Source organism: Anoplopoma fimbria, chromosome 15 (genome assembly GCF_027596085.1).
Source record: "Anoplopoma fimbria isolate UVic2021 breed Golden Eagle Sablefish chromosome 15, Afim_UVic_2022, whole genome shotgun sequence".
Lineage (NCBI taxonomy): Eukaryota > Metazoa > Chordata > Actinopteri > Perciformes > Anoplopomatidae > Anoplopoma > Anoplopoma fimbria.
In genome coordinates, this window is record NC_072463.1 from 16,016,661 (window position 1) to 16,040,864 (window position 24,204).

The 24,204-nt window shown below is 42.4% G+C and overlaps 1 protein-coding gene across 1 annotated transcript in view; it reads left to right on the plus strand.

Annotated features, from left to right (window-relative positions):
• kiaa1109 (KIAA1109 ortholog) overlaps nt 1-24,204 on the plus strand; it is a 74,100-nt gene that overhangs the window by 25,141 nt on the left and 24,755 nt on the right. Inside the window, 28 exon segments of the mRNA XM_054614637.1 lie at nt 675-795; nt 1,103-1,252; nt 1,832-1,959; nt 2,787-2,989; nt 3,233-3,433; nt 3,551-3,762; nt 4,515-4,666; nt 5,177-5,327; nt 5,487-5,639; nt 5,861-6,101; nt 6,342-6,490; nt 7,994-8,225; nt 8,884-9,045; nt 11,217-11,401; nt 11,702-11,877; nt 12,028-12,628; nt 13,605-13,803; nt 15,124-15,387; nt 15,532-15,625; nt 17,476-17,682; nt 19,595-19,830; nt 20,064-20,308; nt 20,416-20,521; nt 21,081-21,178; nt 21,373-21,561; nt 21,684-21,852; nt 22,595-22,806; nt 23,869-23,952. Of these exon segments, the coding sequence (XP_054470612.1) occupies nt 675-795; nt 1,103-1,252; nt 1,832-1,959; nt 2,787-2,989; nt 3,233-3,433; nt 3,551-3,762; nt 4,515-4,666; nt 5,177-5,327; nt 5,487-5,639; nt 5,861-6,101; nt 6,342-6,490; nt 7,994-8,225; nt 8,884-9,045; nt 11,217-11,401; nt 11,702-11,877; nt 12,028-12,628; nt 13,605-13,803; nt 15,124-15,387; nt 15,532-15,625; nt 17,476-17,682; nt 19,595-19,830; nt 20,064-20,308; nt 20,416-20,521; nt 21,081-21,178; nt 21,373-21,561; nt 21,684-21,852; nt 22,595-22,806; nt 23,869-23,952 (5,320 nt within the window).

Consider the following 24,204-nt stretch of genomic DNA (forward strand, 5'->3'; position numbering starts at 1 on the left):
CAGCATTGATGGATACAAGGGATTCAGATCCCCAAAAGGGCTGTGTGACGGCAAGATAAAGCAGTGAAAATATTCTAAATATAGCGTTAAACACAAACTGATATTGATCTGTTTAGGTGGCTTAAATAAGTTTTGCTGCAGTCCCCGTCCACTGCAGTATTTTACTTTGCTGTTATGCTGGTGCGGCTGCTGCCGTCATCTACTGTAGATAATACACTGACTATGGATAAGTACCTCATACAACCCCACTCCCAAAATATTATGTGAACTATCCCTTCAAGCCAATTGAATCCCTATGCACACTGCATCTTGGATCTAAAATTCAGCCGACAGTGCTTCAGATTCTCTTCTCGCTCTTGGTTGTCTACCAGTGTGAATCATGTTTGCCAAAGGCTAACCATGCTGGGTTTACGATGGCCTTATAGCACTTAGCTTTTGGCTAGAGCAGTGTGGAGATTGGCAAACTGTAGCTAGAAGGTTAAAGAGAGGCCAAACTTCAAGAGCTGACATGGTAAATTTCATTATACTTGGAAAGCACAATTTTTATATCTGAATCAGTTCTGATAGAACAGTTTGTAATACAACTATGAACAATTCTAACAAAGATATATTTATAACCCTACGAAAGTCTGTCGTTTTTATTACAGCTGTCTGTCTGTTTGGTCTCTTTTAAGGTACATCGAGTCCATGGTCCACTTTGCCAGTATCCGTCATCCTGCAGCCATTCTGGACGACCTGCATGGGAAAGTCCTCAACGAAGCCTACCAGATCAGCAAGTCCACGGTCACCGAGTCGGTAAGTACAACAGTGCACAAAACAGAGCAATATCGCTCAAAGTGCTGATATTAATTCATCATAATAGAGGTTTTTGAATGTTGACTCTAATATTAGTTGATTCCAAACAGAGCGAGCGCTGTAATTCCAGTGATGAATGTGTCACTCAAGTATTTACTAATACTAAGAAATAAGTGTTTCTATTCTAAATGTTTTAAGCAAATCAGCTTCCCAATTTAAAAGTAGCTTTGTCGCTCGATGACTGATGCCCCGCTGTTTTTTTTTTCTGTTTTTTTTTTCTTTTTTTTTTTTATCTTGATCCACACAGAGCCAAACAGGCAAGCAGGAGCACAAGCTGTCCAAGACGGAGGGCACGACCCCCGGCTCCCTCAACATCACCCATGGCCAGACAGACCTGTCCGTCAAACCAGATAATGTGAAAATCAAGGGCCTCCAAGCCAACGTCTCCATCCCCAAGGTAAGACCCGTGACCCGGAATAATGAGAGGCCAGCGGTGTTCGTCAAGCTGTGCCCCGACAAAGAGAGGTTCAAGAGCAAGCGCAGAATCTTGAGCATCGCTTTAGTTTGCTTTACATTTTTACAAAGAATATACATTTTTGCAACAATAGATCTATGAAATGTAGCATATATTGTATCATCATAACCATTCTGATTCTTTTTTTTATCCAAATGAATGGAAGTTAAAGTCTGTAAGCGCTAGATGTTTGAGTGGATATAAAAAACATATTTATCAGTTTGAACTCTTAATATTGATTTTATGGCCAGCTGTATATCGTTATGTAGAGAACTAGCAAAACAATCTCGCAGTTGGGAGAAATGGCTTCACACACAGTATACTAATCATTTTAATGGTGTATTCATCCCAGTGGAACAGTCATTTGTCTCTTTAAAGAGATTCTTGTGGGAAACGCTTTTATTTATGTCCACAGTGTCGTTTATTGTTTTGTAAAGTCATAGAACAATATATTCTAGCACAGTGGGGTTTAGTTCAGTTTGGTTGAGTTGTCTATTTGTTTGTTTCTTTTTTGTCGTGCAGGTGAACCTTTGCCTCCTGCAGGCTTCTGTAGAGGAGGGGTCACCGTCGTGCTCCAGTAAGTGCGTCACACATGTGTCTCTGGTGGCGCTGTGCTTCGACAGGATTGCCACCCAGTTCAGAATGAACAGGTAAAGCATCTCCACTACTCTGTGTGTGTGTGTGTGGGTGTGTGTGTGTGTGTGGGTGTGTAGGTGTGTGTAGGTGTGTGTAGGTGTGGGTGCAATGACTAAGCTTTTTGGAGTAGTGTGCTCAGGACAAATATACCTTCTATGCATCCTTTAAAAGGCCTCCTGGCACACAGTCAGTTGTGCTTGCTTGGGTGTAATTTACAAGAGTACCATTAACCTTGGAACCAATTCAGTACGTTGGCAACCTTTAGGAATGTGGGAATATTTCACTTAGATACTTCTTCTATTCATAACTAATTCTCCTTTCCAAAAGTAAATGTATGTTTTGTGCTCTCAGAGTACAAAATATTTATTTGACAACATCTGACTTGTGCCTCACTAGGGACATTTTTTATCACACAGCTATTACAGCTTGAAATCAAAGTGCTGTACATTTCAAAATACCTAACAACAGAAAAGCTTACTTTTTACAAATAAAATAAATAAAAGTTCATCAAAAGATGAATAAAAACTGGAAAATATTTCAAATTTAAAAAAACCATATTTAGCCATTTTCTGATGTTTGTTCGATGGGGCAAATACATACTATATTCCTGTTTTCCTTCACAAAAAAAATTAAAGTGTTGAGTACACAGAAATGTATTATTTTTTCATAAAAAACAACCAAACTGGCATATAAAAGGTGAAAATTCTGAATTGTAATGAAAATTTGGTAGATGGATCAGGAATGACGTTGGTTGGACATTTTCTGTCTTCTAAAAACATCGTAGCAACAAGGGCCACAAAGCTCAAATAATAAATGCACATTTTCATCCAACTCTTTTCAGGGGCATCGTAGAGGAGACGCCCAACACCACAGAACATGGCCGACCATCCGTCATGCTGGAGAAGTACGCCTCAGCCACCAAAATGCAGCCTCAGTCTTCTGGCTCGCTGCGCTCCAACGCCGGCATCGAGAAAGGCAAAGAGATCGCCGCCAGGCTCAACATCCACCGCATCCACAGCCAGCTGAGAGGCCTCGACTCCACAGGTCGGTTCCGGTCGGTGCACTTCTTAGCGCTAAGCGGTGCACTGACCTTTTTACCTACAACCTATTCCTTAATATGCTGTACTCGCTCTCATTGACGGTGTGCAAAACTTGACCTACAAAAGTATTAAGCCCTGTTTGACTTTTTGTACATATCATGAATCATAAAATCTTTTTCAAATGTCTTTGTTCTCACAAAATTTCTCACAGTTCTAACAGTTGCGTTGTTTCTTCTGCTTTTCATAGACATTGGCACGTGTGCCATCACAGCGATCCCTTTTGAGAAGTCCAAAGTGCTGTTTGGCCTGGAGGAGATGGAGGAGTTTTCCATGGTGGATGAAACCGATGCCCAGGCCACAGCGGCAGATCTCAGCCGCTCGGCGACATCTCTAGAGAAATGGGGCTGGATCATGTTTGAATGTGGCATTGAGAACCTCACGGTCAAAGGTAATAAAAGTCAATTAAGTTGAAATCCTAAGGACATGAAAGAAATGTAAAGATGTGTTGTATCATGAGGGATGAGGGGAATTTGTGTACTGAAATGCATTATGCCTGGCATTGCAGGGGGCCGTCAGTCAGGAGCCATTCTTTACAATTCGTTTGGCGTGATGGGACGCTCAGACACTGGGGGGAAGACGGGAATGTCCAAGTCCAATGGTTCGACAGGCTCTCAGACGGGCAGCGGTTACAGCACTGACGTCTCTGATGACAACCTGCCTCATGATACTATAAGCCCCGCCTCCGATGCCAATGATCACTCCGACTCAGACGACCAGGTGAGAGATGTATGCTCAAGTGAAGTGGCAAAAAAAGGCTCAAGTTAAAAACTAGTTACGCACCAACGTTAAACCTGCTTTAACCTTACTTGAACTTAACATTTTTAAAGTGACATTTGAGAGTCACATTCTGATATTCATGAGGCTCACAAGCACATGAAAGCTTTCCGAGCTCTGCTGACAGTGACCTCAAACTTTCACTTATGTGAGGACAAAATTAATTCTCTTTGAGCCGATTTCATTTCCAATTCATCTGCAGCTGTAGGCTTAAAACATAACTTGGCATCTCACAGGCTCCTAAATGTCACAGAAAGTGCAGGTGAATGTGAACATGTTTACGGAGAATCAAAGCTCTGCTGCACTGATCTGAAGTGAGATGCACACGTACGGCATGTCTCATTTTAAAATTGTGGAGTATTTATATTTTTTTCCTCATATTCTGTGTTTTCTAATTTTTGTTTGGCAAACGTGGAAATATCACTGCTTATTGCCAGCCTTTTTTTTAAATTGTCTTGCTCATGCAAAATAAGTTCAATAAGGCTGGTTTATTTTAATTTCATATTTAAAAAAAATTAAACCACAAACAAAAAAGAGATTAAAGTCATCAAACTAGGCGAGATCCACTCTGATCTTGAAAATAAGCCATGATGCCAAATCAAAGCTTTAATCAGTCACAGAGGACAGCAGTAAATCTTTTCTCAAAGCTGCAATACTGGAACTCATTTCCCCAAAATTCCCTGTGTGCTCCGTAGGATGAAGGAGTGGAGTCAGACGACCTGAAGAAAGACCTCCCCCTCATGCCCCCGCCGCCTGACTCCAGCAGCATGAAGCTGACCATCAGGGAGATCTGGTTCAGTTTTGCTGCCCCCACCAACGTGCGTTCACCTTCACAGGCCATCTCCAGGTACGACTCCAATGCAATATATGGACCTCTTTACACAAATGCTTTCACATACCCTAAGTCCATGATTTGTGCTAAACTGTTCAAACTGAAAATCCCATTTAGACCGAAAACATTAAAGTGTCAGTTGTGGCAGTAAGATTGTGTCATAAGTTAAGTATTAAATGCTGGAGAAAGGTTTTTATAAATATGATCGCCAGCCATTTAGAAAAACAACAAACTTTTGTGTCCCCTGGCAACTGTTGGCATCAACAACGTTGCTACTGATTCAGACCTGTCAGCCTCAACAGGTCAGGTACATTCTGAGTTTCATTAGAAGTCAACTGACCGACACATATCTCTCGTCTGCAGTTGAGATTAAGGAAGAGAAATCTGATGTTAACCAACTTGTGAGATAAAACATGGCAAAAACTTTTTAGCTGAAATGGATGAAAACAATACAGATCAGGATATATTGAGGAATGGTTATGAAAAGGTGATCAAAGATCCTCTGACTCTCTGTTGTGTTTACAGGCAGTTGAATCTGCTCAGCACAGCCACACCTGCCATCGGAGCCTGGTTGGTTCCCATCGACCAGCTCAAATCTTCTCTACGCAAACTGGACATGGAGGGAACACTGCGCGTGTGTGCCGTCATGGGCTGCATCATGACCGAAGCTCTTGAGGTCAGCAATACACCTGTAACCCCAAACAAATGTACACATGTATAGGAAATCCAGCATTTTCTTTGTTTTTATGTCATGGAACTAGTTTTACTATATTTTTTACATGCACTAGTTTTAGGCTTTGAATTTCAACTTTTTTTTTTTGTCATTCCCCAACAGAAAAAGAGCATCCACATCCCCATCAGGAGCAAGTACAACCGCGTGACCAAACGAGCTCGCTACCTGCATGAGAATCCCTCCTGCATGCTCTGTAACATCCTTCACCGCTATCTGCAGCAGGCCGACTACTCTGTCATCGAGGAGGCCACCATGGTGAGTGCGAAGCGTCTGACTCCCCTCTTTTTACGTCTGTCCATGTTTAGTTAATTGGCTCCTCAAATTGATATAGTCTCCTATGGAGTCAGGTTCACACAAAAATAACCGCCAATTATTTTAAGTGGTCTTAAGTTCTCTTGGCTCTGCTTCGCCGGTTGAATTAATCACTTCATCGGTGGCACTGATCCAGTACTTCTATCTTTTCCTTTCCATCCCAGAATGACGGGGTTCCAGCCCTTGTGACTCTGAAGAAGGGCCTGGTTGCTTTGGCCAGACAGTGGATGAAATTCATAGTGGTCACTCAGGGCTTCAAAGCTATTGGTCTGATAAGGCCCAATCAGCTCGCCAAACCCAAGGAGCCTCAGCAGAGCCTGGGTGAGACCCTGTTGGGCCTGGACAACGGCGCCGCACTGCAGAGTGACACCAGCGCCGACGGAGCTGAATTTGAATTCGACGCAGGTGGGAACTTGCAGCTTTCATTGCGCTAACACCACTGTGACCCACCCATCTGTCACCACAGATGGAATGTGAAACTCATAACCTCAACTTCTGTGTTTACACGGCTATAAATAGACCCACTTGTTGGCAGGAAAGGAGATTTTAGACATACAGGGATGTAGTGTGGATCCTCAGACTTTTACTTTATGCAGCAGTCACATGGTTCTTCTAGGAGTTTTATTTGATGTCATTATTGTGAAGCCACAGTGAGTGAACACACCATGCTGCTGGAGGGAGCATGCAGTCGACCCCCGCCCAAAGAAGCCAACTCTGGTCCCGTCAGCGGAGTGGAGATCATGAGGAAACTGTCCAAGTCCCATACGCACAACGAGTCTGCACTCAGGATAAAGGTACAGCTTTGAGAACTAGTTCATCTTTTGTGTCTTAGTTATCTGTTGTAAATTGACGTTGCATGAGAGTAGGCGGGCAAACAAAACAAACACATTGGCATAGTCAATGTGTTTGTTTTGTTTCAAAGGCACCAACTACCATTAATCTGTTTCAAAGGCACCAATTACCATTAATCTGCATATCCCATTGTAAGTCCTCAGAGCCCTTTGTGATGTCTTCAAAAGCCTTGTTTCGTCAAAACAACTGTACACAACCCAAAGATGTCCAGTTTTGCATCATATAGGAAAAACACAATATATTCACATTCCTCAAAAGCATTTGTTTATCGGGAATGTAAAAATTAACATAAAATATACAGCAGACAAGTTCATTAAGCCAATGCCTGATATGAGGGCATGACATGTTTCTCCCATAGAAACCGTCTGAATTAGGCAGAGATCAACCATTTAAATTGAATTATTTGGGGAAATAATTAAATTTAAAACTTTATCATCTTCTCACATCCCCAGATACAGTTCAACAGGGTTCCTTTATCAGAGTGGCATTCTTCTTTGGAGTCAGATGATTCTTATTTTAGTTTCTATGTTCCCCACCTGTTGAACAAGCTGTTTGTTGATCATTTCATTAGGGGCATAAAACATTTTTGTTTACCACGCCCTTCCAATTAATTAGATACATAACTTATTTTTAACCTTTTAACTTTGCTTTTTGGTTTTATTGCTTCTTAACCTGCAATTTTTTATTAATCTTTAGCTACTAATTAGTTTGTTCTCACTTTATGTTTAATTGTCTTTTAAATGCAATTTTAATTAAAAAAAAAAATCCCCATATCTCAGGACAAACACAAACGCTTTTAGTCCCATCTGGAACATGGCAGAATGGTGCACAAAATAAGTTTTACAACAACAAAAAAAGTCGAACATATCAGACTTAGAAAGTGGATCACCAGAATCTTTTTCCTCAATTGCCTCACGAGGCTGCCGTAATACTCAAATACCAAATACACTTAACCAAAAACGGTAAAGTTGAAATGATTAGTTAATTATTTGATTAGTAGATGGACAGGAGATCAATCAGCAACTACTTAAATAAAAGTTTACATTTTTAAAGCAAGAATGTTACAGTCCAAACGGTTAATCATTTAATCAATGAAATAATCATCAGATTTTTCAATACTGAAAGCAATCATACTGCAGCCCTGACAAACACTAGTTGCTATTTTTACCGCAAGTGACATTTCAGGACAATGCTGTCCCGACTGTGGTGGGAAGCTGATTCCACCGGTGGAGAGCCGGGGGGGATCAGAGTGCAAACACATGAGATTTTTCCTCTCTCTGCCAAAATAAACTGTTACATGCCAGTCAGCTATTTTGCCCCAAAACTATTACTATTTCTATAATGGATCGCGGCCGTCGCCATGTATCCCACCTGTCTTTTGAATTATGAAAAAGCCACAGGCAGCGGTAGAGCACGAACACCATCTGTACGTTTGTCCTACGCAGGGCTCCCATCCATACCAGTCGCTGAGCTACACCAGCGGTGACACGGCAGCTGACTCACCCGCCCATGTGAGCCGCGTAGGCATGCCAGCCAAGGACAGCCCCAGGAAGGAGAGCCTCCTGAGTAACCTGACAGGCAGCTTTCGCAGTCTGCACAACCTGCTGGAGGGCATGCCCCAGAGGAACGAACCGTCTGCCGCCACCGCTGCCAAGAGCGGCTCCCTCACTCGCACAGGTAAAGGACCACCGCTTAAAGGACGTGGAAGGTTCTGGTAACTGCCAAGTAGTGGGAGTTCACTTGATTGCAGCATGTTAGAGTCTTGTTGTCATTTTTGCTGCAAGACTGACCTCTACCGTCCAGTAATGTGAACACAAACAAACCGAAATAGATTCACAGCTTGGTCCCTCCTGGATGCCCACAGTGAACCAATATGCAGAGTCAGTTTGCCATGAGTTATTTACCTTGTTTTACACTTTCAACAACCCCTGCTGATATCAATTTGCTTCACTACGCAGACATACTACATTTGAGCATTTGGCAAAGTCGCCTTAACAAAAATCACCAGAGAGGCAACCACAAAAGCAAAAAGTGTAAAAAAAAAAAAAGAAAAAGCACATCATCTACATGTTTTGCTTCCTCATCAAAGTGTAAGACCATGACTATTTATGGAAATGTGCGTGTGTGTGTGTGTATGATGTAAGAGCTTGAAAACTGTACAAACCATGTCTTTGTCCTAACTTTTATAATCCCCATATTGAAATTGACATAAACCCACATGTGCCTCGATGATGCAAGATGAGAATGATCCGTGAACAGCAGTCAGTGTCTGTGTTGTGTCCATAGTCTATTCCATGATGTAATGTGCTCTCAATCTCTTTCTTTTGGGGCTCAGGAAACAGTTTAGGGACAGACATGCTGACCGAGCACCCGCTGCTGTCAGAGCCGTCCCCCGTCAGCTTTTACAACTGGATGTCCAACGCTGTGGGCAACAGGACGGGGGCTGTTACCCAGGACTCCACCGTCAGTCGCCCCCAGCACAACAGCTTGCAGACAGGTCAGACATTGTTTTCCTTGCGGGGGGGGGGTTCAATTTGTCAAATACTCATTGGATATTTATAAAAAAAACATATTTTTATTCAGAATATCCCTTGATATTTTTACTTTGTTATTCGATGTTGTGTTATAATGCTGTTCAAATCCCCATCATGCATCACTTTGTACAGTGGCGTTGACACCACAGGATTCATATGATGTTGCTGTTTTACTAGACCCACTGGATTCTCCTGTCAACCACTACCAGTACCGATCACTACCAACAGTTAACAGTCCAGAAGGAGGTCAGGGGTTGTTGCTCAGTGTTGTGCTGGTGATGTTGATGAACTAGTTAGCCAGCTAGCTATTGGTTTGTCCCCCCTTTTTGTTAGTTCAATAGTCACCTTGTACCCTGTGTAAATCCATCCCACAGAAAAGCCTGGAAACAGGTTTGTTGTTGGTGTGTGAATACAACAAAATTACCTTTTCATTCATGCTGAAGGGAACTTGATTACATATACATTTAACAATTAATACTGTTTTAAGCAAACAATGCAAACCTCAACTTATAGCTTTAAGTTAGAAAGCACAGACGCCACTTTTTCCTTTCCCCGCCACCAGTATAGATACCCAGCATTGGGTTATTTGCCAATATTGAGCACCAATCCAGCAACATCAGTTTTTATTTATTTATAACCTGTACATGGTCATAGTTAAAAAGGATGATATAAAACGTGTTTGATTTTAAAAGAGTGAAGTGGTAGCTTATTAAACTCTCTGGAATCCCTTGTTACTGTGCTACAGGCCTGTAGCTGTGCAACTGTGATAGATAGATAAGAGCATGTTGTTTTCTCGCTGTCAAACATTTTGTGAGAACCAGAGCACGTTAGTGGAGTTTATCAACCTGAAATGTTTGTTCATCCATCACAGCGCTGCTCTCTCCAGCACTCTGTTCCTCTGTACTCCCACTCATCTTCTGAGGCTACATCCACACTAAAAGGCAGTTTAAAAAGCATCTCCGTCCAGACAAGCGTTTTCAGAATAGATTTCCGTCCATACTCACACACCTGATAACTCACACACCTGATAACGCATATTACAGTGTAAACAGGAAGCAGATTGTCTACTTGTTTGGTTGCAGAAAATATTAAGGAGGAAGAACAGCAGTGGCAAATACAATCCAAATTGATTGAATAATAACTCGCCTCCTGCGCATGTAGGCAGTTGTAGCGTTATGAAATGCAGAGTTTAACTACACGCCAGCTGCTAGCACGGACAACAGGTTCAGCAACGGGTGTGAATTAATCACTGTTGAATTAATCACTGATATTCAAGGCTGATGTCGTTTCAATTTCCTCCAGAAAAGGGTCAAGTGAGAGGGGTGTGATAAATCGGGGAAGGACTTTTTCAAAATGTTGTGTTTCCACCCGTCCAGACTGAACTGCAACCAACTAAATCAAACTAAAACGGGGTTATAGTTTTCAAAAGTCTCTATTTTAAGGCGGCTGAAAACGCTGGAGTCGTGTGGACACTTGCCGTGAGCGTATCAAAAACACATCAGTGTGGATGCAGCCTCCTTCAATCATTTTTATTATTTACTTTGAAAAGGCAAATCTTACCATCACAATTTAGCAGAGCACTTCCGATTGTGTTGGTACTATTATTATTATTATTATTATTATTATTATTATTATTATTATTATTATTATTATTATTATTATTATTATTATTATACGGATTTGTGCCCAAGACGATAAGCTTTGTCATTATAGACACTCACTCAGGTGTCAGTCAGTGGCAGCACAGCAGCTTAGGGAGAGCAGCTCCTCACAAACACATTAGCAGGATGTGATGTGGCTCTTCAGAGTTCCAAATTGAGCATAAAATAGCCATAAAGGTCCTCTTAAGGCTCCCCTGTGATGTGACGATCGCCTTCCATTCAATTCTCACTAACATCTTTTGTTGAGAGGAGGTGGAGTGGTAAAGTGTTTCACCCTGCAGCACTCTATTTACCGACTGCAGCTTGTACCTACGTGTCCATTATCTAGTAACGTAGTGCACACACCGAGCTGCTCCTCTGCTCACATGCTCTGGCGTGCACGCATCCTGCAGGACAACACAGCAGACGCCCACAGCTCCTACCTGGTTCTTACACCACATGTATCCCAAAACCATTTCCTCCACACCCTACAGGTGTCACGTGCAACCTGCCCACGATCCCCTCAGCGTCGGACTTCAACACAGTGCTGTCCAGCGACCAGAACACCCTGGACGGGACCCACTCCCAGCACTCCCAGCACAGCACCAGCCAGGACGAAATGGCCGACATCGAGGAGGGCAACCAGTGCCCCGCTGCTGTTCAGCTGGCCGACGCTCAGGTGCCGTGGATACACCTGTCATGTCATTTTTTTCAGCTGTTGTGCTTGATTGCTAAACTTTCCACCAGGCAGGCAATTACAAAAAGAAAGGAGTCCCTATCTGTGTGGCAGAATAAACAGTAAAGGAGCATTTAGCCGGGCTGGATGTGTTTACATTGTTTGGCCTTTTTTTCTGTCCTTGATTCATGTTTATCTGTGTGGCTGTTGCAGACTCTTTTTTTTTTTTTTTTTTTTTTTGTTCTGCAGGGTTCATACAGTTGTCTTCATTTTTGTTCCTTGATGTCTGTTCCCCACCCTCAGGTTGTTTTCAAGCCTTTGCTGAGCTACACAGGCATCCAGGCCCAAGACGCCACTCCTCTTAGTTACAAGATGTATTTTGGAGAGCACCTGTCTTTCTCTGGCAACCTCGAGTGTCTCAGAGCGGACATCGTCGACTCTGACACCTCCAAAGAGAGGAAGAACAAAAGATCCAGGAGGTAAAATAGATCGTAGCGATGAAACAATAAACTAGAAGGACATTCATTTCTGTTATTTTTTTCCCTCATTGTGTTTTTAGTTTAGCAATCTAAACGTGAGTATAGAATGTCCAGAGAAATACCCCTCCGTCTGCCTCCCTCTGTCTTTAGACAAGGCATGGTGAACCTCCCTCCCCTTGAGTTCAAGCCAGCGCTGCTGATCGAGACGTTCAGCCTGAACGCGGTGGTGATGGAGAAGTCGACCAGCGCTCCGCAGGGCCCCACCGCCGCCCCGCTGTCCTTCCACGACCTCAACCGCCGCCACTACAACACATTCCACTGTGACTTCACCACGGCGTGTCAGGCCATCAGCCAGCGCGTGGACATGGCCCTGGTGCGCCTCATCCACCAGTTCAGCACCATGATCGACGACATCAAGGCCACGCAGACGGACATCAAGCTGAGCCGCTACACCGCCGGCTCGGCCTCCCCGACGCCCACCTTCAAGGCGCGGCCGTACCGCCACTTCAGGTCCTCCGACTTCAGCCGCAGCTCCCGGGGAAGCCTCAACGGGGCGGGACGCAGCGGAACCCAAACCCTGAAGAGCAAGAGAGGGGTGGCCGGAGGAGGAGGAGGAGGAGGAGGAGGAGCAGGAGCAGGCATGGCTGGAGGATTACCACCTAATGGGCCTCCGTCTGGTATGGACACGCTGGGGAGAAGGGAGCCTCGAGGACGCACCTCCCTGGGACGTTCAGAGCGACGCACCTCTAAGGTAACAATAAGAAAGAGTTTACTTTTTTAAGGTCATCTTTTAAAAACAAAGGTCAAAACCATATATTTAATAGCAGTAATATTAAAAGTGAATTGAAAATCGAAACTTTGCATCGCAAAGCAATGTAGACATCCAACCTGGACAGCATACACACTTGAAATAGGTCCAAGTTTGTTTTCTGTCAGATATTAATATTGGCAGGAAAACAACATTGTAACCCGTTCCGAATGTTTATGTTTTCATATTTGTTTTTTTTAATCTATAACTTTGACCAGCCTGAGGACATAAGTCAAGATCTTTTTCAATCAATGTTAAAATGTTGCCAATATTAAATATGATCAGTAAAATCACAAAATGAATTCTGAAACTGTCATTTTATACACACAAACTCTAGAGGGAGCCAGTAGATAATAAGATTTTCTGAGGACGGGCACCATTCAGTGAAACAAAGTATCAGATGTTGGTAACAAAGTACTTTATTCAGTCCCTAGTTTCCAGACAAAACTAAAAATATGGCAGAATGTTCTGTAAACCTATCTGGCATGATTTATTGATAGATTCACACCAGAGCATTATTTTTTTTGACAGTTGAAACTTGTGCTTCAAACGTCAAGAGGCTAAGGTTTTTTAAGTGAAGTATTTTTTATTAAATTAGATTTTTCCGAGGGACTAGTGACAGACTTCCACAGTGTATTCCACTGATAAAACAGAGGTTAAAGAAGTAACTCGGTTATCTCTTTCTGCAGAAGTAACTGAGTTACTCTTTTGTTTACTGAAGTGATTGTCACGACTAGGTGATGTCATCTCCCAGATCTCATTACTCGTCTGTCGTGACGGCCTACAGGCTCAAAACTACACCGTTGCAGTAAACAGCAGTGCAATGGCAGAAGAAATAAATCATCGTTTATTTACCCATGACGCGTGTTGTGACATTTTCACTTGTTCCACAACGCGGTACATTGTGTAACGCCTTCAGGTGTCGAGGAAGGGCTCCCGTGACGTGGCGGACCACATGGCCATCCAGATGGACGACTCGGACTCCATCACGGTGTCGGAGCAGAGCGAGCCGTCGGCAGAATGCTGGCAGAACATGTATAAGCTGCTCAACTTCTACTCCCTCATCTCCGATCCCACCGGCATCCTGGAGAAAAGCTCCCCAGAGAACTGCCTCTCAGGTGGGAATCGGCTTCCAGCAAGTCCTCCAGTTCCTCATTTCCGTCCTTCCTCCCAACCGTGCATTTTTATTCCGCTTTACTTCCCACACTTCAGCACATTATGTTTTGAAGACATTGCTTACTGTACTTTTCCTTTGCTGATTTTCCTTCCTCCTTTTTTTTTGTCTTCCCCTGAACCCACCTGCTCTCAATTCTATTCTGACACATTTCCTTCCTTCCCTCCTGACCTGAAGTGCAGGTCTTTTGCGTCTTCACTGTTTTATGATCACTTTATTGTCCAGACTTTGGGATGACTTTATTATACATTGCATATATTTACTTTTTTTTTTCCATTCATATTTATAATGCATACATGAATCATTTTCGTAGGCGTATCCTACACAAACAATAGTCAATACATAGCTGCTGTTATTTTGGTAATACTTGATGTTATTCATTATCAGTAATAATGTGCTCCTTGGTAATGAATCATAATACTGTACTTATCTGATTCTCTGCTTTCTATTTGCTCTATGAATTAAAAACATTTCTAGTCAATTTATCCTGATATTACGCTGGGTTCACACCGGCCTATTTTTCTCTGGGTGCCTTGAACAAATCTGGCAATAAAACATACTGATAAACTACTACAAACAATATAAATGATTATATATGATATAAATGATCAGATTTTGATAAATAATGACAAAATATGCATCTCTCCCTGCTGTTCTCCTGGAGTTTCAATTCCCAGATATTCTCCCTTTCATCACGTTTCAAAATCCATCCTCTATATTTATTACAAATAGCCCTGTTTGTTACTGGTACACGCACGCACGCACGCACGCGCGCGCGCGCGCCCGGTGTTACCTTTTGTTCCAGTTAGGACCCACCATTCCTCTGAGGTGTTCATTGAGTATGAGAGTAGCTCGTAGTGGTCGGACAGTGTTTCTACAGAATCGGCTAAACCTGCAGTTAAACAAAGACTGTATCATGATGTACTAAAACCATACCCCATTAATAATGTCTAGTCTTCAGAAAAATTACTTAAGTGAAAAGATACTCAGGAGGGAATTCACCTGCACAAATAAGACCAACAGAAACTGTGTTTTTCTCAATACACCTGCGACTGAGCTGCAAAGCAAATAGCGTCTCAAATCGTGAATCCAATTTACATAATCCTCTTCTTGTGCATGAAGTCACACACTAGCGGCATAAACACATGTTTTTTTTTTTATCTTTTATCTTTCATGCTCCTACAGTGGTTGAATTGTGATATGTATTTTTACTTTAATCTCCTCTACATGTGTGCTTTGCTTCCTCTCTCCTTTTGTCCTGCAGAAGGCGGGCGTCGGCCCTCGGAGCCACTCTGTAAAGTGATCTTTGAGAACGAGCAGCAGGACCAAACCACGCCCAACAAGCCCCCCGGAGCAGGCGGGCGGCGCCGCAGCCTGGTGAGCTCCGAGCCGCAGCACGTCACGCTCATAGTGTTCGGCATCGGCATGGTGAACCGCACCCACCTGGAGGCCGACATCGGCGGGCTGACCATGGAGGCCGAGCTGAAGAAGATCCATGGAAGTTTCACCCTGAAGGAGAAGATGAAAGGTGAGATCTAGACCTGTGTGGGTATCGATGGGAATGAATGTTTGTTATAGTTTTTATGCATTTTTTTTTACCTCATCAGACTTTTTATTCAAAGTTTGTTCTGTTTGATATAGTGTGCTTGTTTTTATGTTCATGTGTGAGCAGATATCCTGCACCAGAAAATGACAGAGACGTGTGCATCGGCTCACATAGGAGGAGTAAACATCGTTCTCCTGGAGGGCATAACTCCTGACATCCAGTACGTACAAATACTTTTTAACTTCTGCCTATTAGAGGAGGGATTTTAACAATTATTTTTGTTTGAATATGAAGTTTTTTTTTTTATGTCTCATCTTCAAAGAAATCCTTTGAATAGCATATTGATCCTAACCCACGCTGTTTTTGAAGTTTGAAATGTTATTAATTACTTTTTACTTTGTAATTAGAAATAATCATGTTTTTTTTTGTTTTTTTTTACAATATTCTTTAATGTTTTGTGCCATCCAAGAGAACAACTATTTGATTTCAACTGTGGTCTCAAAGACGGAGAACTTGTCAGCCCATAAGTGTTGCATCTTCGCCAAAATGGATATTGACCTTTTGTAAGACGCTTATTGCTATAAAATGTGTGAGGCAGGTCAGGGAAGAATACCTTCTACTTGTACAAGAACACAGAAGCAGAACTGTCACATGGATGATTTAATGTTAAGTACATTCAATGAAACCCGGAGTTTAAACTAAAAGATGCAGGGTTTTCCTTTAAGTGCTTGGTGCTCAGCGGGAGCCAATTACCGACTCATTTCCAGCCGGGGGGGAAATTTCTAACAGAGGTTTTTGTTTTTACCGCAAGCAATTTCCTCAAAACATAACGACCCTAATCAGGTTACAAGCCTTGTAGTCATGCATCGAGACAGACTGACATCTCCACGCTGCTTTGATTCAGTTTACAACTTCTACTGCTGCTTCAATAAGTAGCTTCTTCTTTTTTATTTTTTCATCTCATTCTATTTAACAGATGCTCCCACTGTGAAAATAAAACCGAGACTTAATCCTATTTTCATACTGTACGCCGTGAACTGCACTCATGTGTTTGGATCTGTATATGCTACACAACTTGGCACTTTGTAGTTGCTACTCATGTATGAAACTCAGATGTAAGTAAGAATGATTGCGGTGACATTTGCATATGTTTCCTACTCGCTTGTTTGCTTCAAATAAACACAGTTTGCAGACAAAGACATTAATTAAGCGATAATCAGCATCAGGCTCCATTCCAAATGAAGGGGTCACAGTTAAAGCTTTGTGTCTGCCATGTCAGCAGTTGTTTGGAGATGTTTTCATGCTAAATGATGGCTTAGATTATTCTATTTTTTTTTTTCTAAACCAAAAGAAGGGCACATGACCATCACGATTTGACCTGGAGTGACTTCTCAATGTTCTTGCTCGTAGAAAACTTTCTTTTCACCTTATGGTGTCGTCTCAGAACTGTTTCACACTTTCTTCTGCTCTTCTTCCTCCTCCCCCCCTTTACATTCCTTGGCTTTCTCTTCAAACCACTTGCATAGACTGGAGGATTTCCCAACATCTCCCACCAGCACAGCTAAACAAGAGTTTCTGTATGTTATTGCCAACATTTAGGGGTCCCATGCATTAGTGAATCAAAAAAACAGCCCCGATTCCACATCCTTCATTTGTCCGTCATCCATGTGTATTTTTAGTGAACGGTTTCTCAGGGCTCAGCTTGTTCAAATGTTAACTGTTTGTGTTTATGAAAGCAGAGTTTTGTAATATTTTAGTCTTCCCCATGCTGAAATACCAGATTATCTAAGAATAGAGACAGTAATGTATTTGCTACAATAGACAAGATCTCACAAAATGATGTCTGCTTAAGACCTTGCATTCAACCTCCATAGTGTTCCATTCACTACCTTCTTCATTCGTAGTGGAACATGTGTCACTGTTGTGATTGCTCATTCCACCCGTGCCCAGAAAACTGAATGCTGTCCAGAGTCTGCATGGTCTCTCACTGTTTGATGTCCTCTCAGATATTCCACTTAAGCTGGAAAATATTCCATCTTGTTGCTCATTCCACTTCACTCTGTGTTTCAGGACGGTGGTCAAATGCAACATCGCCAAGTCCCAGGCCTTGTACAGCGCCCAGCGAGGACTGAAGACCAACAATGCAGCCGTCTTCAAAGTGGGGGCCATCATGATCAACATCCCCCAGCACCCGGCGACTCTGCACAGCATGATGGTCCGCAGCTCCCACCAGCTCTCCAAACAAATCTCCGACCTCATCCGCCAGCCCTCCAATGTGTATGTGCCCTTCATTTATTTTTTATCTTTTAACCCTTGTTAGAAAAAACGATGCCCCTATCTATTTAGAGGACACAGATATACCTGTCGAAAAAACTATTCTAATATATATTTATATTATTTTAATATTGTATTAGTTAAATATTTTATCTAGCATCAGTCCATCAGATCATAATTACCCCAAAACCTTATTTATTTAGAATTTAAATGCCCTATTGTTTACATAATGCCACAGTTATTATTTACTAAATACCATGTTTTTTTCAAAGTCTTGGATATGTCAGTGATTGGCAACAATAGTGATTTTGATACATTGTATTTGCTCCATAATATAGCAGCGATGCCCCTAGTGGACACCAGGAAAATATTATATTTTGGCCCCATCTGCTGGGGAAAAAAATCATTTTTAGATTGGAAACCTTGTATAATAGAATGCTTGATTTTATGCGCTGATGGCCGTGGGACCAAATTGTGGTTTTGATCAGTTTCAATGGGGAAATTTTTGTCCTTAAAGGTCTGATTTTTTTGAATTTTTATTTTGGCTACATGGTTTATTTAAGGCTTGTGATAGGCGCCAAGGTTGAACTTCTAAATTAGAAAAGAAGCTCCCAACCTTGTCATCAACACACCCAAAGTAATTGAAAGATTAAAAAGCCAAAAATGTCCCTAGTTATGCACAAGTGGCTCGTTAATAGCATTTAAAAGTAATGAGAAACCGTCTCAAAAATGTTGTACACTTGTAACTATATTTAAAAATCCCAAATCAATCCGTCCCGCCACACACTAATGTCATTAAATTGTAATCTACATTTAATAAAATCCTCATAAGGAGTCTTTCATCTCCATAAGTGACAGGTCACTGCAGCATATCCACACTGTTGCCAGTTAACTACTTCCAAAGCCTGTGTGCGTGGTCTGTTTCCATGGTAATATTCTGAATTATGTAAATATATTTATAGAGTTGTAGGTGTGCTCGGGATATTAAACAACTTTTCTATAATTGGATGTTCACTGCAATATGAGCCAGTATATGCAAAGCTCTCCATAATAACACACACACACATAATACACAAATAATAGTAGCAATTTCTTCTGTGTGTGTGTCACTTCCAACAACAACAATTTACCCCGATAAGTTTTGACACTGATTTGATGGCCAATCTAAAGCACTGCATGCCAAATCCAGTCCAGCCATGAACATAGCAACAGTTACCTGACAGAGCAAGCCTTTCATAAAGTCAACACCTTTTGTGAATAATAAGTAAATCCTACGATGATGGAAAAAAAATAATTCCAAGATTAAAGAGATCATTTTAGGAGAAAAAACTGAGCTGCCCAGTGCAAATCTGTGGTATAGCCTCTTGATTTTGTTACGTCTAAACACATTAGTGGCATAAGTGTTCTTATGGTAAGGAAGGCCTCTGAGAGAATCTATGGTCCTGAAACATACATATGCATGTTTTCTTTTTAATGTTCTTTCTGTGCTATTTTAAGAGCATAATGCTGACATCGGTATAGATTAAAATTTATCCTCATTCTAAAACAGTTTCTTGTTTTATTTACCTGATACGTTATCAAATAAAAGCTAAAGTTTGCCGTTTCTGTGGTCCCATATGACGAATATCATCTTTTACATAATATAAATAGATACTAAGTCATATATATTTTGCACTCGGGGCCTCATATTTCTGCAGTGTTTGTCGTGTGATGAAGTTTATGCAACCTTGTAAAGTGAGGCGATGTGGTTCCTTTACCAACCCAAACATTTTTCTTTGGAAATTTTGCACTCATAATCTCTCCCTCTCCCCCGGCTCCATCATTTTATTACATTTTTTCAACCCTAGATGTCCCTAATATGCAATTTTACAATCCTGACTGAGTGGGTGAACATTTTTTTTTTTTCCCCTTACAGTCAACCTCCTAACAGAGAGGACACTCCGACCCCGCAACCCTCGGAAAAAGCATCCAGCATCAATCAGACCCCCGTAGAAGCCAACGAGTTCCCTCAGCTCCCCGAAGGCCTGGAGAAGAAGCCTATCGTCCTAAAGTTCAGCGCCATGATAGATGGCATCACCATCGGGGCTGCCCTGCTGCCCTCGCTCAAAGCCGAGTACAAAATGGGTCGCATGAAGAGCCATGGCATGACAGGTGTGTTTGTTTGTGTGTGTGAGAGAGGAGATCTGATATTGAATTTCCACAATGATGCAAAGTAATTGGAGAAAATATTATTTCCACCTGTCCTGTGTGGGGAAAAAATGGATTTCCGATTTTATGTTTTCCTTATAGTTCTTAAAAGGCTTGTTTTACTGAATGTTCTGGTGTTTATATAAACGTTGAGATATGCCGAGAATAAGTAATAATAATTATGCTTTTTCTTTTAGGGGCACAAACCAGTTTCACCTTTGAGTTGCCGAACCACAAGCTTTGCTTCCAGTCCAAAGTGTCCCCGGTGGACATGTCCACCATGCCACCATCAGCCAGCCTCACCCTGCCGCCCGTCACCATGTCAGGGGAGTACATCATGGAGGACCACGAGAGCCACTCGGACCAGGGCTGGGCACCCGACGACTTCCCGGCAAAGCCAGGAAACTACCTCCAGGGCAACTACCTGCGCTGTGTGGCCGAGGTAAGAGACTCCTGATGGGGGAGGACAAGTAAAAGATTACCAGACGGAGAGCGGAGCAGCCAATGTAGATCCTAACTCCCCCCTCACTCATTTTCTCTGACGTGCAGATTGGTTCATTTGAACACAACCTGACCACAGACCTGCTCAACCACCTGGTGTTCCTGCAAAAGGTTTTCATGAAGGAGGTCAACGAGGTCATTCAGAAGGTCTCAGGTACTGTACCAAAGACCAACATTTCTATACTGCGGTGCAAACTTCACCTCATTATCATATTGTAGGACAAAACCTGCAGAAAACTACATCCTTTTGTTTTGCTGCTGTTATGGCCCAGTGTTTTCTCTCAGATCAATAAAGTTAATCTAATCTTAAACATCTGACTTTTCCCAGCTGTATTCTGGAGCCTACAGGGGCTGCTTAAGTCAATGAAAAATATTGTTTTCCTCACAAAACAATGCCCGAGGCACCGACACAAATCTAGTACTGTTTATTTACGGTATTGATGGTCAGGCTTTTTTAAACCTCGCTAAGCTTGATCGATGCAATTGCCCTGTGAGTTTTACACCATTTTATGGTGAAGGATAATGAGAATGGTGTGTGGTAAATATTCGCATTGAGGTCTTTTTTAAATGTAGCACTGGGACACTTTAGGCACACATCAGAGCCGACACATATACACAGACAACACAACCCCACTTTATTACAGGTAATGTTGCACTTCACAACCGTCAGTGTGGGCTCGTGAGGTTGACTTGTTTGCTCTCTTTGCGTGCAGGAGGAGAGCAACCCATCCCACTGTGGAACGAGCCCGACACCTCAGCAGATGCAGACAAGCCCAAAATCCTGCTTTATTCTCTCAGCCTCATGTTCAAGGTACATCATGTTCAGTTTCTTTCTGTCACAGTGGCCGAAGCAACCAGGTGAAGATTTTTGGTCCAAACTTTGCATTGTTTTAAAGGAATAAAACCAGTAAACGGTTCCTCTCCAGCGTTTTTTATTTTTATTTTGTATTTTGAGTGCCAGTTAAGCTTTGAGGACTTTCCCAAATGCTGTTTTCTTGTTCGCAGGGAATCCAGATGACCGCCACCACTCCCTCCATGCGAGCTGTGCGCTTCGAGACGGGCCTCATCGAGCTGGAGCTTTCCAACAGGATCCAGTGCAAGGCTCAGCCCGGTGGCAGCAGCAGTTACCTGAAGCTGTTTGGCAAATGTCAAGTAGATCTCCACCTGGCTCTTGGACAGATAGTCAAGCACCAGGTACAGATTGGGTCTCCCACTGGTGAAGTGAAAGCGCTCTAGGGTTTTTTTAAGTCTGGAATCAACTTAAAGGTGATAGGAGATCGTCATGTGACGCCCTCTCTCTCCATTTCGCTTTACAGGTGTACGAAGAGGCCGGCTCGGACTTCCACCAGGTGGCGTACTTCCGAACAAGGATCGGTCTGCGTAACGCTCTGCAGGAGGAGATCAGTGGCTCCTCAGACAAGGAGGCCGTCCTCATCACGCTCAACAGGCCAATCGTTTTCGCCCAGCCGGTGGCATTTGACAGAGGTTCAGTTCACCTTTTCTCCACATTAGATTAAATGTCAAAGCTTATCCTGAGTACCTTAACAATGTTCTGGTTAGTGGCTGGTATTGTTTTGTGTGTGTGTGTGTGTGTGTGTGTGTGTGTGTGTGTGTGTGTGTGTGTGTGTGTGTGTGTGTGTGTGTGTGTGTGTGTGTGTGTGTGTGTGTGTGTGTGTGTGTGTGTGTGTGTGTGTGTGTGTGTGTGTGTGTGTGTGTGTGTGTGTGTGTGTGTGTGTGTGTGTGTGTGTGTGTGTGTGTGTGTGTGTGTCACAATGTGTGCAACTACCACAGTGGAGGTTTTGAGTTCTTTGCCAGGTGTTATTATTTCTGTCTGTATTTGTGCAGACAATGCAATCGCAAAACTTTTGTTTAGCCTTTGGCATCAAAAGTTGGTGCGATTTGGCTTCCCTGCTGGTGTGATCCCATTGCAAGAAGGTCCCTAGTTTTTGTTGGAGGGGAAGAAAAATGTGACCCTTTCCTATTAACGTTGTTTGTTGACACTTAAAGCATCATGAACGTGGCAGGTTATGAGACTGCCAACAGTTTCCTTAAGTATTCTACCCACTCAAACACGGCTTGAAAAAGGATGGCTCAGTGATGAAATTGCATCTGAAGTTCACACATAACGAAGAAGCACCATTAAAGTCTCCAAATCTAATGTGTTTACACCTCATTCAGGATGTGAATACTAAGTTTAGTTCAAACCAACCCTTGTGCCCTCCTGCAGCTGTGCTCTTCTGGCTGAATTACAAGGCAGCATACGACAACTGGAACGAGCAGCGCTTGGCCCTCAACAAAGACATTCACATGGCCACCAAAGAGGTGGTGGACAAGCTGCCAGGCATCCAACAGACCTCCGCCCAGGCCTTCAGCACCCTCTTCCTGCAGCTGACCGTACACGACCTGGGCATCTGCCTACCCATCACCAACACATCCCAGGTAAGCAGCTCTGCTTAGTTTTGGATCTTTCAAAGTCAATATTGTAGAGCTTTAAACATTTTTACAAACTAACTCCTAGACGCAGATTTCAAAGTTCATATATCGTAGTTGCTAATTATATAACCAATGGCAGGGTTGCAATCTGCTGGCTTCAAGGTCATTCTGTTAAAATGTTCACATTTACATTTGTAGTCATGTTTAATGCTAATCATGCAATCAGAGATCTAAAAACTCTCACAAGCTTTAGCATCTTTGATTGGCATTAAAGTACCATGATTACCTTTTTAGCAGTTACACATAGAAGCCACAGTTTGCAGAAGGTGTTTTACTTTAAGCACGTCTTTAAGATTACGTTTTGTCCATAGTAAGGAGCACTCTTTATAAGAATCTTATTCTTACTTCAAAAAAGTAGAGCGCACAGGAATCATTTTGGGGCTTCTTCTGTCAAATTGTTCCCTTCATCCCCTCTTTAAAAAGGAAATGATTATCATCACCTCCATCAGCACTTGGTAACATCAACTGTACCAGTGTTCATGACATGGGTTTTGCTGTTATTAATAACCTTTGAAAACAATTGCACTTTTGTTCTTTACTTTCATAAAAGAACAATTCCTCTGTTTCCAGTTTGGATATCAGTGTTTCCCCTACCTAAGTTGTTAGTGGGCTGACTGTCCATCAGTCTGCCCCACACACACACACACACACACACACACACACACACACACACACACACACACACACACACACACACACACACACACACACACACACACACACACATTCATTCCCCTCAATAACTTCTATAATGTACACTTACAAATGCAAAGCAAGCAACCTCTGATACGATGCACAACTATACCACAATAAACAGCAACACAAATGTGCAACATACTACATTTTTTAAGGCCACCCCTACACACTAATAGAAACTTTTAGGGGAAACACTGGATATCAATGAATGGTCCATATCGGTTGACTTGTTATACTCCAGTACTATGCTTTACTACAGTATGTCCATAGAGACAAGATATACCAGCTGTTATGTCACACTTATTTCCATAGAGAGGACAAGTACCAGCTACGGAGGGCATCAACTCTGAAGCTGGGGCCAGCACATCAGTAGGCCGGCAAAAAAATGCACGAAAAGTAACCGACAATTTATTACATCTCTTGTGATGGCTTGTTGTGGGACAATGACTTACTGTGATCAATACTCTTCCATGACACAAGTACACTGCATCGAGAGTGCTCTTTTTGTTGTGAATATGGCAGGTCGCACCACTTTGTAACAATCACATTTCAAACCCACAAAGCTGGCATAACAACAGCAACTAATGAAGATTGAGTTGGTGTCTGGGGTGTTTTAAACTACTTCATTCTAAAAATAAAAGAGGTTAT